We start from the raw sequence: 18209 nt of genomic DNA on the forward strand, positions 1-18209 counted from the left end.
CCATTAGGGATCTCTAAAAGATATGGGCATAGGTTGAAATGCCAGGTTATTAGAATAGCACTTACCATTGTTATTGGCGCATTGTATGTGCCTTATTGCTTTTGGTTCATCTTTTACTGTTTTTGTTTTGTTATATTTTTATAATTTAGCAAGAAGTTGGGACAGGTAGGTTATTCTCTTTGCATAAGTGGTGTGTGTGTGTGTGTATGTGTAAATAACTTCATCCTCTTTTAAAAGTAAATTTCATTCATTTATGTTTTCCTACAGTATTTTATTTCCTTTTGTCTGCAAAGAGAAGCATCATTGACAATGATCTTTAACATTTCTTGAGCCCTTAGTATTTGCTAGACACTATTTAAAACATTTCAAACATATTACCTCATAAAAACATCATAACACTAGGAGGTAGGTCCTATTTTTATCCCTATTTCACAGACAGGGAAATTGAGGCACAGAGTTCAAAGTCACAGAGCTAGTCACTGAGCTCGCTGGGATCTGAACTGGGGTCATCTGTCTCTTAGCCCCTTCACTGCTGCTACTCGTAGTGTTAGACTTACTTGGAAATAATTCTCACTTTTGAACTTTCTGAGAGTAAGTTCAGAAGGATTGAATGATCACGTTTTGGTGTATCTAAGCCTACATTGGTCAGACAATGGCTCATTTATTCCCTTCATAAAGGGGAACATTTGTAAAAGGCCAGGGAAGAGTATTGGAGCACATTTCATAGATGTTGTCAGCAGGGAGAGAGGGTGGTGGGTATAGGATCAAAGGACCTCAGGTCTTTTCTTGCCCACCTTTCTGAAGATTGAAACCCTAATGCCCTATGGCACCTGTTGTACATAATGGATTGACTTCTCTCCTTGGCATTTAAAATAGCACTACGAAGGTACTATCCTTGGGAGAAGTGAGCATATAATTCCTCAGATAGTTTTCTGTGTTCTGTGGCTCCAGTGCAGATCCCCAGTTGACCAAAGGCTGCCTGGAACTCCATCTGCCATATTTCCCCATGTATGACACTCGCCCTTTTTGAAAAAATGTGGGGTCCAAAAACTGTATGTGTCTTTTACAGTGGTGGTAGCATTTCAAATGCCATAGATGGAACTGAGCATGAGGCAATATATGAAGGCACTGATTTGTCATCAGACAGAGATGAGGACAAGTTAAGGGATGGGAGTTTTGACAGTGATGAGGAGTTGTATGAATTTTTTAATGAATAAAATTCAAATTCAATAACTTTACATAATAAATTTTTTCCCCAAATTTTAGGTCCCAAAATTAAGGTGCGTCTTATATATGGGGGGGGATCTTATACATGGGGAAATATGGTATTTCCATTTTCCTAGGATCATTTTAAAGCTTCAGTGGTGCTGATTAGACACAAAACCACTCTAGTTTCAAATATTTTCACCAAGTTGTTCCAGAAGTTAATATATTATTTTTAAAAAATCAAGATGAATAATAACTCTTATCTGTCTTACTCCATGTTGTTCAATCATGGATGCCCAGCAATATTTTTTTAGGTCAGCAACAAATTTTTTTTTATTGAAGATGTGAATTTTTTGTGTTATTAGCAATTGAGGTTGAAGCACGGTGATTAGTAAGTTGAAAGTGTTTGTATTTGACCGATGACATGGAGATGGTTGCTCTCAAGGAGAAAGACTGGAAGTATTATTGTGTTTTCCCCCCAACACAGAGTTCCAGGGGTCATCAGCTAACATGCTGTAATTAGCAGGATTAAAAAAGGTTAATTATTAGATACTTCTTACTGAAGATAGTTTTGAAAATAAAGTTAAAAAGACTTATGGCTAATTATGTGGGCCTAAGTGGATTGGATGACACTGAAGCTACTGTAACCATAGTTCATTTTATTTTTGAATTCATGCGAAGGTGTTTGTCTCTATTTAAACATTTGGAATGATCTTACTCATTAACTATGTTAAAGGTTGATTGCAGTTTTGGGTTGATTTAATCAGCAGCCTTTTTATTTAAAAAGAACCTTTCATAGTGATTTTTTTAATAGTCTTCTCAATTAGACTTTGGGTGATGGGAATGCAGCATAATCAAATGTCAAAATAACCTAGAGGTGTTTTCTCTGAACATATGTACCCTGATTTATCAATGTCATCCCATTAAAATCAATAATATAAATAAATAAGTAAATAAATAAAAAGGGGAAAAAATCAGCCTGGGCTCCTGTGTGACCATAATGATTATAATGGCCCCTCCTGACCTGTGCTAGACAAAAAGTATGAGTGGGGAAAAAATAAAAAAATAAAAAAATAAATAAAATAGTCTTCTATAGCATTTTTAATATTTTTTTTTACAAAAGCAAATATATACCCAAGATATGAAGTTGGACTATAAATGGAAAAGTATAAGAAAGACAATGCAAATCACTCCAGAATCTCACTACCTAGAGATAATCTCTTTTAATAGTTTGATTTTTAATAGTAAGAGAGAAATTTATCTAATCATCCTAGTTTGGGCTCTCCCAGGAGTGGACCCTGTGCTAAGGGTTTCAGTACAAGTGATTGGTTACGATATCTCCCAGGAGAAACCAGTAGGTGTGTGGAGATGCAGGAGAGAGGAGGGCAAGAAACTGAGCAGGGGAGTTGAGGTGAAAAGCCAGGCAGACCCTGATCCCTTATGTGGTTCTGGAGTGTAAATTATACTCTCACTATTGTCACTCCTGCAGGTAAAGAACCTCCCACGCCTGTTGGTCATTGGCTTTGCGCCGCCGTGGGGGTTAGCAGTGTAGAACTGGTCGGTAACTCTGGCTTTCTGCATGGGCAAAGTGGCTCCAGTACTCTAGGCCCCTAAGGCAACACTCTGAGTACGGTAGGGACAGCCATGAGCAGCAGCAAAGCATTCAGGAACTGGTGGATGAGCACACAACTGATAAAATAGGTCTAACACTGTCTTATTTATGCAAGGAGGCAGTAGAAAATGAACAAATACATTCATATTGAAGGACAGAAGTAGAGGCCATAATGGTAAGCAATTCAGCATTGTGTTTTTCTCTGCATTCAGCTTATGCTCCTAATAGTAAGGTTATTAAGGTCCATTGATTTATAATAATTGGTTTGCTTCCCTGTTGCAGAAACAAGGGTACTTCTGATAGGCACACTGGCCATAGGACAGGTGCTAACCCTTGGGGCTACGTGCCACCCAGCGTGGCCAGGATTGCAGGGTGAGGATGGAATGTAGATGAAAAGGTGAACTGAGGGTGAATAGCAGGATCAGTTCTCAGACCTTAGGGCCTGTTTTAAGGTAGAATCACGAGAAGAGCAAGGGATCTGGTTGCCTTGGGACCGATCAGGGATGAAGAGCAAAGGGGAGGGACCAGTGGCATCCTGGGGCATGCCCGCCAGCGGCCGAACTGTCTGGGCTGCGAATGGTGAGAAAGGCCAGGAAGCCATGGTGCAAATTATCCAAATGATGAGTAATTGGGAATTAAATTTATATTTGACATTAAAGTTGTGGTTATGCTCTTAATTAAGAATGGATGTGCCTGATAGAATGGGAGATCCTGCTAAGTCAGCGAACTGTGGGGCCACTGGAGTGACAGAGCCTCCTGGAGAGGCTCAGCTCAGCGTCGTCCTCATCCTCCTGGCTGTCCGGCTCCAGCCTCTTTTCCCGTTTATGTTCAGTGTTCCGTTTAGTCCTAAGTGAGACTCTTTCTTACGCTTGCTTCTCGGTTGACTTAAGCATCCTCTTAAGAACAGAAGAGAGTCAAGTGGATGATTGTCTAACCACTATGCTGTACACCTAAGCTAATATGAAATGATATTGAATGTCAACAGTAATTTCAAAAATAAATTAAATAAGATAAAATACAAGCGAGAATATGCTATACCTATAAAAAATGGTGGAGAAAAACAACAGTTGGATAAAAGACTTTCAAATCCTTTTTAAAAAATAAATGAGCTAATTCTTAAAATTCAGGCAAAAACTACAGATGCTCATAATACCAACAAAGAATTATTCTCTCACAATACATTATCCTACCTAAATCAGAACATATTTTTAAAGGAGTTTCTGAAATGTATTATGGTGTCTAGTATAAATAATTTGTTTGTATTCCTCTTTCCATCCAAACTGTGAGCTCATCAAGGGCAGGAAGATGTCTTCTTTACCTTTGGGTTCACAGTCTGGTAATGCAGTGGCATGTTGACATGGGGCTCACAGAAGCTCCTGAAAGCTCACTGTACGTCACTTCCCACCTCTGTGTTCTGTGATACCATGTTGGAATTTCAAAACGTGCTATTGTCAGGGTATTTGCACCACAGACATCACCAAACACTACAAAGGAGGGCTCCCCCACCCAACAAGGGATTGTTACAATTTCCCAGCACAGCACCGTCAGTGACCTTCTGGGACGTCGAAAACCATTTGTTGAAATTGAGGTACTTTTGGTACAGAAAGAGAAATGCGCCTTCTTCTCTGGGAGGCTTGCCAATATCATTCGTGACTTTGTCGTGATTGTGGAGTTCTTGGGAGCACAGTACTGTTAATTATTGTAGGTTGTTATCACTGCAGGTTGCTAACAAGAACATTAGGCATGGTCTGATCGACTAAAAATATCAACATTTTTGTTTTCCTATTATTTGACTTCCAGAGTGGAGTTTTAATAAAAATTACAGAAACCTGCCCTCCTTGGAACTGCTCAGAGAAGGAACTCGTTCTTCCGGATAATCAGTGCTGTAAGGTCTGCAGAGGTAAGTGGGCTGGGAGGGGACTGTGCTTGGGCTGGGGGTGGGCGTTACTTTGGGGACATGAGGGTTTAATGAACTGTATGATGATAATAGCACGGGTTCTAAAAGGCTGCTCTGCCTCTTGGAAACGTGTGTGTGTGTGTGTGTGTGTGTGTGTGTGTGTGTGTGTGTGTATATCTTCTATTTACCTTTCTCAGTCCTAATCTCCCTAATTACAAAATAAGGATAATAATGACATCTACCTCATAGGACCATTGTGGGGATTAAATGAGATAATGCATAAGCACCTAGCATCGTGCCTAGCATGTGATGAATGTTCAATACGCAGTAGTTCCAATAATGATAATGATAGTTCCTGCAATAATGACCACTGTCATTATTGTTACATATTTCTCATGAGTGGGATTGTAAGCATTTTTTTCAGCCCTTTCCATGGGCCAGTTCCCATATTGGGAGAGGTTGACTTACAGTGAATTCTTACTCATAGATTTGTATATAATGTGTACACTTCCTGCAAGGAAAAATGGCTCAGGTAAGTAACACCTAATTGCTAATTAATTCTTAGGGAGAAATTGTCCTGCTTTCTCTTCTTGAAATTCCCTTCTTTCCCAAATTTATTCTTATACCTTTAAACCCAGCTCAACTATCACTTCTGCTTTGAAACTTCTCATGCAGGCAGAATTAGATAAGGAGATCTAATTATATTAGGAGAGCCTTAAATTTATTTGAAATCTTAAAAAATCAATGCAGCAACTTACGGTGATTATTTTGAAAGCATACCCCACTAAAACACCCTCCACATTCTGAAATAGCCAGTGAATTAGAGCCATCCCTTTGGCTTACTTTAGAAGTTTTTACAGTTAAGAAGAATCAGCAGTGTGGCAGTTTAACTCAGGTAACCTCATATTTTACTTTTCAAAAATCTTTTCTTCAGCATAAGGGTTGGCATATGTTCTGTAAAGGGCAACAAAGTAAATATTCTAGGCTTTGCAGGGCCAGAAGGTTTCTATTTCAACTCCTTAACTCTGCTGTTGTATTGCAGAAGCAGCATAAACAATAGGTAAATAAATGAATGAGTGTGGGCCCTGGCCAGGTAGCTCAGTTGGTTAGAGCATTGCCAATGCTGCAAGTTTGATCCTGGTCAGCGCACAAACAAGAATCAACCAATGAATGTATAAATAAGTGGAACAACAAATTGATGTTTATCTCTCTCTCCCTCTTCCTCTCTCTCTCTCTCTCTCTCTCCCTCCCTCCCTCTCTCCCTTTCTCTATCTTTCTCTCTCTCTTCCTTTCTCTCTCTCCCTCTCCCCCCCCTCTTTCCCTCCCTCTCTCCCTTTCTCTCTCTCTTCCTTTCTCTCTCTCTCTTCCTCTCTCTCTCTCTCTCTCTCTCAAATCAATTAAAAAATAAAAGAGTGTGGCTGTGTTCCAATACAATTTTATTTACAAAAACAGGTGGCAGCTGGTAATGTGCCGGCCCCTCTGCTAGCACCTACTGATACATAAAAATGTGTGTATTATCATGGAGTATTTTCAGCTTAGGCTGAGATTTCTCTCTGTGATTGGTCACAAGAAAGCAATATCTTGGTAACATTCTTGGAGAAACTCAGCATGTTGATAGCCATGAATGACTCTTCAAATCAGTGATATGGTAATCACACCATCAAAGTATCTTCCCTTATTTATCTACTTTCATGGCTACTAGCATATTTCCACTGGGATGCCGTAAAAGGACCTATCGACTGGGCTTTTCAGAGACATGCATTTATTGTGATCTGGTCAAGTTGTTAATGCAACTTGGTAGGTCTTTTAATTTAATGCAAAATCCATCTCTTGCTATTTGTTGAGGTGACAAGTGGCATTCCGTGTATGGAAATTCTTTCTGATTTATGATTTCATTAGAGCAGGATCATTGATTATCCCACAGAAATTCTAGAGGAATCTCACTGCTCTGACCCAGTTTCCAGTAGGCCAGGTGTCACTACTGCTTCTGCTAGCACCTTTATGAATGCATGTGCTTCCTTACCCATGAAGATGCTGAGAGATGTGACGTCTCGTTAAACGCTAGACTCATTCAGGGCTCCCACTGCTGGCAACCTGGTAGCTGTCACTAAACCTGACTCAGCTTGGAGGGAAAGTGGGAGGCCTGACTCAGCTTGGAGGGAAAGTGGGAGGCAGGAACAAGGTCTCAGAGTATAGATCATAGCCAGGGCCAATTTGTGACATTGAGGATTTTCTTCTTCCTCCTACCTGCTTTCTCCTCTGCCAGGAGGCTACTAACTCTTTTATTTGGCAGCTGATGGGTTTTGTTTTGTTTTTTGCGAGGGGGGGGGTATTGTATTAGAGTTATTGATGTACATTTTAACAGGAATCAGAGCCCGTCTTAAAAAAAAACCAAACATACGGTGAGAGTTCTTGTGGGGAGTGGTTGAATTAAACTCTTGAGATTTATGGGTTCTCTTGGGTCTCTCCTTTTCTACTCCCACACCAGAATTTGGACCCTGGAATGAAGGAAGCATCATTTTTGATTGAGGCCCTTTTCAGCACCACTTCCTGTTATTACCGCCTTCTTCTCTGCTGATCCATAGCAGAGAGGAGCCCAGAGGGTCCCCCCGATTGGCCACATCCCAGGCTAGCTCTGCACATCTGACAGTCAGTAAATGAAAGGCAGACATGTCTGTCTTGGCAGTGGAGTAGTCATCTTTTCATGAAAATGTAAAATTTATATCACAATTAACAACAAAAAAAATCAGTTTGATGAACTCAAAGGTCTGTTTGTTGTCTCAAACTATGCTCTGGGTGAATTTCACTCCCTATCTCTCTCTCGTTTTTATTCTTCTCTTTCTTTCATTCTTTTTTGTTTTTAAAATTTTAATTAAAAATTTTTTTTTTGTATTTTTCCAAAACTGGAAACGGGGAGAGACAGTCAGACAGACTCCCGCATGCGCCCGACCGGGATCCACCCGGCACGCCCACCAGGGGGCGATGCTCTGCCCATCCTGGGCGTCGCCATGTTGCGACCAGAGCCACTCTAGTGCCTGAGGCAGAGGCCAAGGAGCCATCCCCAGCGCCCGGGCCATCTTTGCTCCAATGGATCCTCGGCTGCGGGAGGGGAAGAGAGAGACAGAGAGGAAGGAGAGGAGGAGGGGTGGAGAAGCAGATGGGTGCTTCTCCTGTGTTCCCTGGCCGGGAATCGAACCTGGGACTTTTGCACGCCAGGCCGATGCTCTATCACTGAGCCAACTGGCCAGGGCAATTTTTATTAATTTTAATTTATTGTATTAACATGAATTCAAGGTCCCACTCATATAACTCCCTCACGCTACCCCCTTGTCTCCCAGTGCCTCCTTTCCCCTTCCCTTTGGGATTTGCTGTCCTGTTATCTGTATCTCTATGTTATGTATATATAGTTTCACTAATCCCCTCACCTTCTCTGAACCATCCCCTCATCCCCCTTCCCTCTGACAGCTGTCCCTCTGCTCCCTGTGACCCCGCCTCTGCCTCTCTTCCATTCCTCAGCTTCACTCCCTATCTCTTCATTCTAGTTTATCTGCCAAGAGTATCTCTAGAAGTAACATAATCGCAGTTATTGTGGGGATGTTTTCTCCCCTTTGACTTCTGTGTGTCTTTTACCTTTCCCTCCATGTTCATGCTTTCTGAGGGGAGTCTTGCAAGAGGAGGAAGGGGTTGGACAATTTCTGTTCCAACCAGACATAGAAAACCCAGTGCACCTCTGCTAAGGCAAATTATTCCATTCATCTCCCCCTCCTCCTGTCTCCTCTCGAAGACAGAAAATAATGAAAAAGTGACACTCAATTTCTATGCAAAATAATTCTTATCCTGCAGATGGAAAGGTTGTACCATTTGCTTTGTGGGTTGGGATTGTGTCCTGCCTGGCAGGCGGTAAGGGAGCAGAGAGGGGGGCTCTGGTAACCCGGGACATGGGTTTCGGGGGTGAGCACAGTGGTGTTTCTCCCACTGTGTGGTTTCTGCCACCCCGATAGTACTGGTTATGGAAAACGAAGTGTCTTGTTGCCTCTTTCAATACCTGCACTCTGGGCCCTTCAATTAGCATATTTATCATCTCTCTCTGTCTGACAGTGAGTCTCAGGTCCTTAGGGAAATTATCCCATGAGAGGAGTAGTCCTCAGAGGTCTAAGTCAAAACCTTTCTCGTGCCTGCTCAGGAAATAGAAGTTTTCCAAGGTTTGTTTTCATTAGGCCTCTGAAGAGCCATCCTATTCGAGGAGGCTTGGCCTGGGAATTTGAGAAAGCACAATGCTTTTTTGCTTTCTGATCCCTATTGGTTGATAATATAATATTCAGAAAGCTCTCCAACTTTTTTTAATAATGATTTTTTAAAATAATGATAGTATTTTTGTGAATTGATTCTTCAAATGTAGGAGACAAAGTAGATAAAGATATGTTTCTACCATGTATCCCTAATAATTTATGTCAGTGACTTTGAATGAAATTAATTTTTAGTACCAGCTGATAGGCTCTATATATTGCATATGTGACATAATGTTCAAGCCCCTTTTGCTGAGATATGACTTGTTTCCTCCAGTTATAACTCATTGGCTTGATTTTGAAGCGAGTTTTTTTCTTTTTTTTAAATGGAGTCCTTCCCCTTTTCTTCTACGGTTCAGTTTGTACTTGACCATTCCCACGGAAGTAGTCAAGGAGAGCGGTGAAAACTGTAGCTTTACATTGAGTTTCTCTCCTTTTAGTAATTAAACCTAAGATCTTAGAGTTAAGAATACTAGACTATGACAGAATTAGGATGTTTACTGTATCAACAGAACTGATATCCTGACTGGGGCCTCTGAGGACCTCGGGTCATCCCAAATCTGTAACTAATTCCCCTGTCCCTTAGAGGAAAAATAAAAGTGATCAGCTGAACAGGTGGTTAGTGCAGCCAGGATGCCCCCGGGGAAAGAACAAGAGGACAGTTAGGAGGGAAGACATGCAGAAAGAGTCGAGGTGATGGACATTGGCAGGGAGAGAGCAGCCACTTGGCAGTGGCTGGGCCCCAGCTCTCAGTCACCAGCAGCAACCCGCCCCCAGAACAGCTCTAATCCCTGCTGCATTTTTCTTTGTCGCCTCAGGACAGTTTGTGCCAGCAGCATGAAATTTGTTTACCCTCCTCGTTACCTTGAGGTAATGGCTGTAGATAGCAGGAACATGTCTGTTTAAGTGTGAAGCCAGGAGGTGGAGAAGCAGGAAGGGGGCACTTTCTTCCCCGCCTGGGAAGAAGTTATAAAAACCGCCAGGCGTGTAACCCCAGGGGGGAAAAAAAAAGAAAAAGAAAAAACCCATCGCTGATGAACTGCTGGTGCTCTCTGTTAAAAGGGAAGGGGAAATAAAAGCTAACTATCTTGACCGTGTATTTTTAGGATCGCTCCAGGAAAACACACCAATCATTTGGCCCATCCCAGCATTCTTGAACTACTCCTCAGGGTTTTATTTCCCTCACCACGGACTCTAATTGTATCTTTAATGTTGCCAATGACTTTGGAGGGGTTTTGCTGCATGTTTAAGACTTTCTGTATTGGGAAAAAAAGTTCTTTCCGACATCTGTTCCCCATGAGCTTATCTGTAATTTTATTCACGCTCCCTTGTCTTGTCATCTGGCCTAGCCCGACATTAGTTGAGATTATTTGTACTATTTAAGATTTTATGACTTTTGATTAAATCCTCCCAAGGAGCCTTAGAGCCATATGATTTATTTTCTCATCTTCCTCATCATTTTAGGTGAATTTGTAATTGAGCCTGTTGTAGAGAGAGGATTTCAGGGTATTTGAGATGAAAGGGGTCTGCAAAAAAAAGTCACTTAGTGTGAATGTAATTTAGTGACTGAATAGAGCAACTGGTGGTTGTAGATGGGCCAGGTCCTCTGCATATTGATAGGTGGACTCTGATCAGAATCCCTGCAGCGCTGGGCTGGGTGGGCACTGGGAAGACAGGGCTATGCATTGAACCGTTGAGGCTGAAAACAGGGTGTTTGAGGGAGAGTGCACTCTCAGGGTGGCCATGAAGTCTGTGGTCCTAAAAATGCCATGGTGGAACAGGGCCCAGGAAACCTCCAGAAGAAGGCACGTAGCCCCGGAAAGAATACCAGGCTGCTTGGAGAGGAAGATTCTTAAATGTTGACTGCTGACGAAAAAAACAATTTCTTTCTAAGACAGAACTTGTGGGAGTCCAGAGCTCAGTCTCTACTAGGCCCATCCTTATGACCCCATGCTCTGGCCACAGGAATGAAAGAAATAGCCTCATTCCTCAAGGGCTCATGCTTCTACACTATGTGTGTTGGTTAATGGCTATATCCATTTCTCATAAAGGCTCTTTGGGCCACATCTCTCTTAGGCAGTCCATGGGTGGAGCTGTCCCTGTACCATGGAATATACTATCCTTAGTATACCTTTGTTTCTTATATAACTTTCAAGGTTGGGCAAGCAGCAGTGATGTGAGAGGGACTGGCTTTCTAGGGTTTGAGGTAGGGTAGGGGATTCTGGAGTACCTTCTCGGATTGCTCAGTGACACCATTTCAAAGGTAACCTGCCTGACCTACTGGGAAATACCTTAGGGGTAGGGGATCGGCAGCAAGCGATGGTGCTCTCTGTGAATCAAACTTTATTTTAAAGAAACCAAGTCCTGCCCAGAGATAGTGGTCCATTCATTCCTTGCTCTGGAAGAAGTTACAGTAGTAAGTCATAAAGATGCTTGTCCAGCATTGACAGTAGAAGCCAGAATGGGTGGGTGATTTTACTATTATTTTAAAGGACACAGAGTGGGATCTGGAGAGGGACAGTGGGAGGGGTTTAGTATATGCACATTAGGCCAGTGGTTTTAGACAGCAGGTTGTTTTATAGGTGTTATTGGTAACTTTGGCAACAGAACTGTAGATACAGAGCCACTAGAGAGAGTCCAAATTTGAGATTGTTCCCATCTAGAGGAAAAAAAGTGTGGCCCTGGTGTTTATATTGCTTCATTCACTTCCTTGGGTGTGTCATGGGCACATACTGTTCCATGTGTCTGGGAACCTTTGTTCAGCCAACCTCATCATCCTTAACCTGTCCCTTGTGTCAGGACCCTTCTCTGAATCATTCCTGGAGCACCTTCCCCTTCTTCAGCACAGTATCTCTTTGTCACCTGTGACCCAACCCCAGTCACTCTTGCTAGAGTGGAAGGTGCATGAGGACACGGTTGTGCTATTCATGGCATTTGGTCTTACATGCCCATTGCCTAACACGGTGCCTTAGGCACATGCTCGATGTTGAATACATATTTGTCAAACAAGTGAATGGTACTGCTGGTTAGAACTAAAATTAAGGAGGTGATCTGAGTAAAACCTAACCTCATTTCAACCAATTGCGTGTCTTCTGAGCATCTGCCCCATCCCAGTGCCCAGTGTGAGCTCCAGTGGGTCTCGGCCGCCTTGGCTCCTCTTCCAGGGATGGTGTTCTGTTCTGTGATAGGTTATTTTTCTGTCTGACTTTTGAGTCCTCAAGCAGCAAGCAACCATGGGACCTGTCCAAGTTTGTTCCTTTGGACAGAATCAAGGCATATCCCAGACTAGAAAGTGATAGTGGCCAATGGAGCATGGTTTCGTCTGGCCAGGGATAGCATTCTTTGTTCCTTAGTGAGTAATGTCTAAGCTGGGCAGTCCTGTCGGGTGGTGGAGAGAGATTGAGTATTAGAATCATATTTGAGTTTCTCTTTCTCTTTCTATTTCACCTATCACTTACTGTGTAAATAAAGGGAGGGTAGTTGACATCTGTGAGCCTTGGTTTAGTCATCTATAAAACACTTTTAGTTTTTAGTTCAGAGGACTGTGAGGATTTAGTCATTAACTCAACAGTTATTGAATGACCACAGTGTGTTAAGACACAAGGTAAACTTGCATGATCTTTTTTCCTTGAAGAAGTGAGCTTCTGTTATTTATTCAACAAATAAACACAGAAATAAACCCATAATTAGTAGTTGTTATAGCTGCTGATAATCCCAATGGGAAGTTGTGATAATTTTTCATTGAGAAAGAATAATGGGGCTTTCTGTAGACTTGGGAGAAAAGGAAGCCTTTTCTGAATGGATGATATTTAAGCTGGGACTTGAGGACCAAGTAGAAATTTTTCTGGCAGGGATGTTCTGAGTTGGTGGGACCAGCTTGCAGAGAGCCTGAGCTGGGAAAGAGATTGGACTATTAAGAAGGATTAAAATCAAGTCTGACAATGTTTGTGAGGGAATGATGGAGGGAGAGACAGAGCCTTGTTTGTTGTTTTAAGTCAACTTAAGGATTTTGTATTTTTCTTAAGTGAAATAGGAATCCCTGGAAAGATTTTTAAGGTGGAGAATGGCATGATCTGATCTATGTTTTAAATGGATCCCTTTGTGTAAAAAACAGATTAGAAATAGGTAAGAGGGGGAACAAGAGGTCAGTGAGGTAATTTCTATTTGAGAGATGATAATAATTTGGAATAGGATTATTATTATGATTGCTATGGAGTGGAGGAGAGATAGAATAAAGAGATATTTATGAGATAAAATTAACAGAACTTGGAAAAGGCTGGTATTTGAGGAGTGAGGGCAAAGATGACTGACTCCTAGTTTCCTGGTTAGTGCGGAGAGCCTGGGGAGTGTGAGTTTGGGAAGTAAGATCAGGACATCAGTTTTGGCTGGGTGAGCTGTGAGGTGCCCGGGAGGATGTCCAAATGGAATGTCAGTTGGGCTATTGGCTGTAATGGCAAAAGCTATGTAAAGTAGGACATGGCCAGATAGTGTTATTTCCTGTGCATCTGGAGGGGACTGTGAGTGAGCCTTTATTACTTCTTCTAGAAATGGATGAATGTTCTCAACTAGAAGCCGAAATGTTTGGGCACAAGTGTTGACCTAGACTCAGTTCCTGCTAAGAACAAATTACCAGAACCTATAGTTGGTTACATTAACCTACAGTTAAATGCACCTATTTAAAATTTTTTACAGGCTGTAGAAGGCTTGAGACCCACAAAAATCATTACAGAGTAATCATTTATAGTTGTTTATGTTCTCAAATATTTTAAGTCAGGGTCTACATGATTCATTTCTCTCAACCAAGAGCTTCCCACCAAAGAATTATTTTCCTAATGATCTTACCAAAAACTTTAGTGTCAAATCATGACTCTGCCACGTCCTGGCTGTCTTACCTTGGATAATTAACTTAAAGTCTCAGCCACATTTTCAGAATTTCTAAAGTGAGGATAATGATAATGTTTAGGGTTGTTGTGAGGGTTTCATGAGGTAATGTGTGTAATATGCTTAGCGCTATGCCTAGCATGTTGGAAGAAGTCAATAAATAGCTTTTTAAAATTAAGGTGTTCTCTGTGTTTGGGCCAGTGCCCAGTTGAAAGATAGGCCTATGTGCTTCCAATTATAGGAGAATAATTCTGGAGATTCTAGAGTCACATATTAAAAATTCTCAAGATAACTTGAATAATTGGGCAGTTTATTTATTTGTGTATATGTGCACATGCATTTGTGTGTGCTTATTCTACAATCTGGTCACCACTTCTAATCCTGAAAAATAATTGACTTAAGAAAGAGGGTGCCTGAGGAGTCCCATACATCAGCCTGTGTTGATAACCAACTGAAGAATAAACTGCCAGGAGCTAACTAGAGGCTGTAGGCAGCAACTGAAGACAAATGCCCAGGAAGGGCGGGATCTGTATCTTACATGTCATGCTATTCAGACACATCAGATAAGAAAGACAAAGCCTTTAGAAGGATCGTGAAATGTGGAGAAATAATTGAGGATTTATGACTTCGCAGCCAACTCAGTTGCTGAGATGGAGTTTTAAGAATCAAGGTGACCAGCTAGGGTGATGTTCTAAAGCTGGATGGCAGTAATGACTGCACAGCTGTGTAAATCCACTAAAAATCATCAAACCATATCTTTATAATAGGTGAATTTCTTTGATATGTAACTTATACCTCAATAAAAATGTTTAAAGAAAAAAAGAGAAATGGTGACTAACAAACCTGTCACATTTGCCTTACAGTTGGTTAAAAAGGGACATTAAATACCATTATAGATTTATTATTTTATTCATTCACTCATTGACTTACCCACCCGTATTTCTGCCCATATGCTTGTGTATCTATTTAGAAGCCATCCACCCAACCAACTCTCCTTGTGTGGGAAGCTCTTGGTTGAAATAAATGAATCAGACATAAACCTTGACTTAAAGTAAGTTTGGGTAATTAAATTAAGGTATTTTTTGTTAAGAATATTTTCACATGATCTTAGCCAAAAGGCTGAGAAGTGATAAGAATATTTGGAATTACCTAGAAGAAAAGATATTTTGAGAATGAGAAGAAAGTTAAATTGTAGTCCTTTAGAATGTACATATGCAAGAGGTGTATCTTCTTTTATCCTTTGGATTGTAGGATGCTTAGGAATCTGTTGCTCTTGGGAGGAGAGTAGAATAACATATGATTAAGAATTGGCTTCAGTCACACTTGGTCCTGGCTCTATGTAACTTCCTCAAGAGCACTCACTTTTCTAAGCTTCAGTTGCCATATCTGTAATGTAGGAATAATAATTCCAGTTTCATAGGCTTGTTAATAACATGAAAAGAGATAATGCATGTGAATCAGCTGAGTGTCCAGTAAAAGTACATAGTCAGTAAATATTAATTATTGTTATTACAGTAAATATTAATTATTGTTATTACATCTGTGCCAGATTATTTGAGGTTCTTCATACTCACCCTTCTTCCTCGAGGATGAGAACCCCATTTTCCCACTAGAATTTGTACCTTACTCCCTTGCAAGTGTCTATGTAAAATGAACCCAAGTTCAAGTGTTGCATCGTCTAGAAATGATTTCCTCTTCTCTGAAACACTATGGCAGGGGTCCCCAAACTTTTTACACAGGGGGCCAGTTCACTGTCCCTCAGACCGTTGGAGGGCCGGACTATAAAAAAAACTATGAACAAATCCCTATGTACACTGCACATACCTTATTTTAAAGTAAAAAAACAAAACAAAACGGGAACAAATACAATATTTAAAATAAAGAACAAGTAAATTTAAATCAACAAACTGACCAGTATTTCAATGGGAACTGTGCTCCTCTCACTGACCACCAATGAAAGAGGTGCCCCTTCTGGAAGTGCAGCGGGGGCCGGATAAATGGCCTCAGGGGGCTGCAGGTGACTCGTGGGCCGTAGTTTGGGGACCCCTGCACTATGGTAATGTGTACTGCTCACATCTCACTTAACACAAACTGCCTAGTATTTATGCTACCCTCGTCTTTGGCTTATCCCCCCTTAGAGTTTATAATTGCTTGTGGGAACAGAATATGTCTCAGACATCTTTGCTTTGCCCCCCAAAGGTTGCCTGGTATTTCAGTTCATGGAGTAGGTGCTCCATATATATTGAGTGAATGATTATTCAATTGTGAGAAAGGCAAGTAAGTACTGAGGAAATATTGCTTGAATGAAGGCTCAGACTAATTAAAAAACACAGGTGTTTTGGCATAATAGTCAGTCCCAACCAAAGTAGGTTTGACAATAAGATTGGTTTGTCCCTTGGCCCTTCGCTGTAGCTTGAAATACAATTAACCCAACTCCCTAATTGTAAATGGATATGTCGCATGCTTGATAGAAGGGACACATTGGGAAATCAGCAGTGTTGAAGGGGATTTGTCCCACCCATCAAATGAATGTGGAAGGCAAAGGACAGTTAGAGTTTCCTGGAAAGAAAGAGAAAAGAAACAAAGAATACATGTAATAATGGATGTACATATGACATTGAGTCAAACTTTGTAATGAGAGAAAATATGACAACTTAATTATTGTTCAGTTCTGACATGGGAAGGGAAGACCAAGCACTTCCTCTGGCAGAGAGAACTGTGTCCTGTACAGATTGTCCCTTTGGTAGCAAAAATATCAAGTACTTTTAGTTGTAGTGGTTATTATAAGCCTTCCAGGCCCTTGTCGAAGTGTTCTTGATGGACAGAGATTTTAGATTTCCAAGTAGTTAAGTTTGCTCTGATTTTGCTTGGGGCAATCACCAGTTAATAGGTCATAGATAGTGTGACTAAATGTGATACAATTCTCACATAAGCCTTTAGATTTACCTTCTCCTGTCCCAAGGAGTAGCTACATCTTTCAACTTTTATCTCCAGGTTTTTTGTCTGCACGAATATACGATATAGTGACAAGTACGTGGGACTTGAGTTCCCCAGGCATTAATTTAGAGCCATGACATCAGCACTTTTTAGCTAGATGGTAGTGAGTTTGAGATTCTCCTTTCTTAACATCGAGGATAATAGTGTTATCAGGTTATTTTGGACTTTAGTCATTGTTGTCAACATTATCATACTCATTATTATTCCCATTATAGTGACTAGCATTTATTGACCTCTTAGTAGGTTTAAAAAAAATGTTCTAAGTACTTTACACAGGTTAGCTGTGTAACTCTTTCTACACATATTAGTAAGAAGTAATGTTATAATTCCCATTTAAAATGTCTAATATAGTGCCAGTCATAGATGCCCGAATTTTAGTTTTATTGTTTATTGAGTTATTATCATCTTAGAATAAGTACAACCTATGTGTTATTGGTTTAAAATTCTATTTCAGAGGAAAAACGTCTAGAATGTCATCACTGGAAGACATTAAATGTGAAGTTTATACGGTTCAGTGATTTTTGTGTCTTTTTAAGGCCAGAAAGTTGAGCGGCCTCCTTAGCGCAGTAGGCAGCATGCCAGTCTCATAATCAGAAAGTTGTTATTCACATGATCGATATGTCAGAAATATAAAAGCAGAGCTGTTCTATTTGAATCAGGAATGGGGGCTCGAGCCCCACCTGGCAACTCCTCTGTGCCCAAGACTCTGAGGAATGGTTTGAAAGGCACTGCTGTCATCCATTCCAAGTATGTATAACTATTTACCATTTGTTAGCTGCAGAGCCTGGATTAGAAATTAGATCTCCCAAATTCAAGATCTACTGTTTTCCATGAGACCACAATATGTACGTATGTAGCAATAAAATTATTATTCTCTAAAATATACTGATTTAAAGGTAAAGCACTTATATGCCTTATTATGCTTAAGTTTCACAACTTTTGTCATAGGTATAACCTCAAGGGAAAAATCAGAGAGACCAGTTATATTGAAAAAGGGTGATTCCATTGAGATAAGCAAACATGTTGGAGCTGGCTTTTGCCTGGAGGGTAATTTCTAATCTCTGGTGGTTGAATCTACCTTCTAGTGGACTCTGTGAGTAGACTGGAGACAAAGCCTGGGGCTATTGTGAAATGTATACATCGAGAATCTTGAAGGGTACATCCTTAGTGGATTATTAGGAAAAATCCATTCTGCCCAAGGAGACTTGCCTGTCAGTCTTAACTCTGGATGGGGAGTATAGAGGAGAAAAGCTTGTAGTTTTGAAAGCTTAGGGCCTGAACTTATTCTACTTTTATAGCTCAATTCCCATTCCTCAAGGCAAATAACTCA

The 18209-nt window shown here is 40.8% G+C and overlaps 1 protein-coding gene across 2 annotated transcripts in view; it reads left to right on the forward strand.

Moving 5' to 3' along the window:
• The window catches only part of NELL1 (neural EGFL like 1), an 854093-nt gene that overhangs the window by 188081 nt on the left and 647803 nt on the right, over nt 1–18209 (forward strand). For both annotated transcript variants that reach the window (XM_066251133.1, XM_066251134.1), the window contains exon 11: nt 4619–4718. In XM_066251133.1, coding sequence (XP_066107230.1) covers nt 4619–4718 — 100 coding nt within the window. The remainder of the gene's footprint in view (nt 1–4618; nt 4719–18209) is intronic.

Source organism: Saccopteryx bilineata, chromosome 1, assembly GCF_036850765.1.
Source record: "Saccopteryx bilineata isolate mSacBil1 chromosome 1, mSacBil1_pri_phased_curated, whole genome shotgun sequence".
Lineage (NCBI taxonomy): Eukaryota > Metazoa > Chordata > Mammalia > Chiroptera > Emballonuridae > Saccopteryx > Saccopteryx bilineata.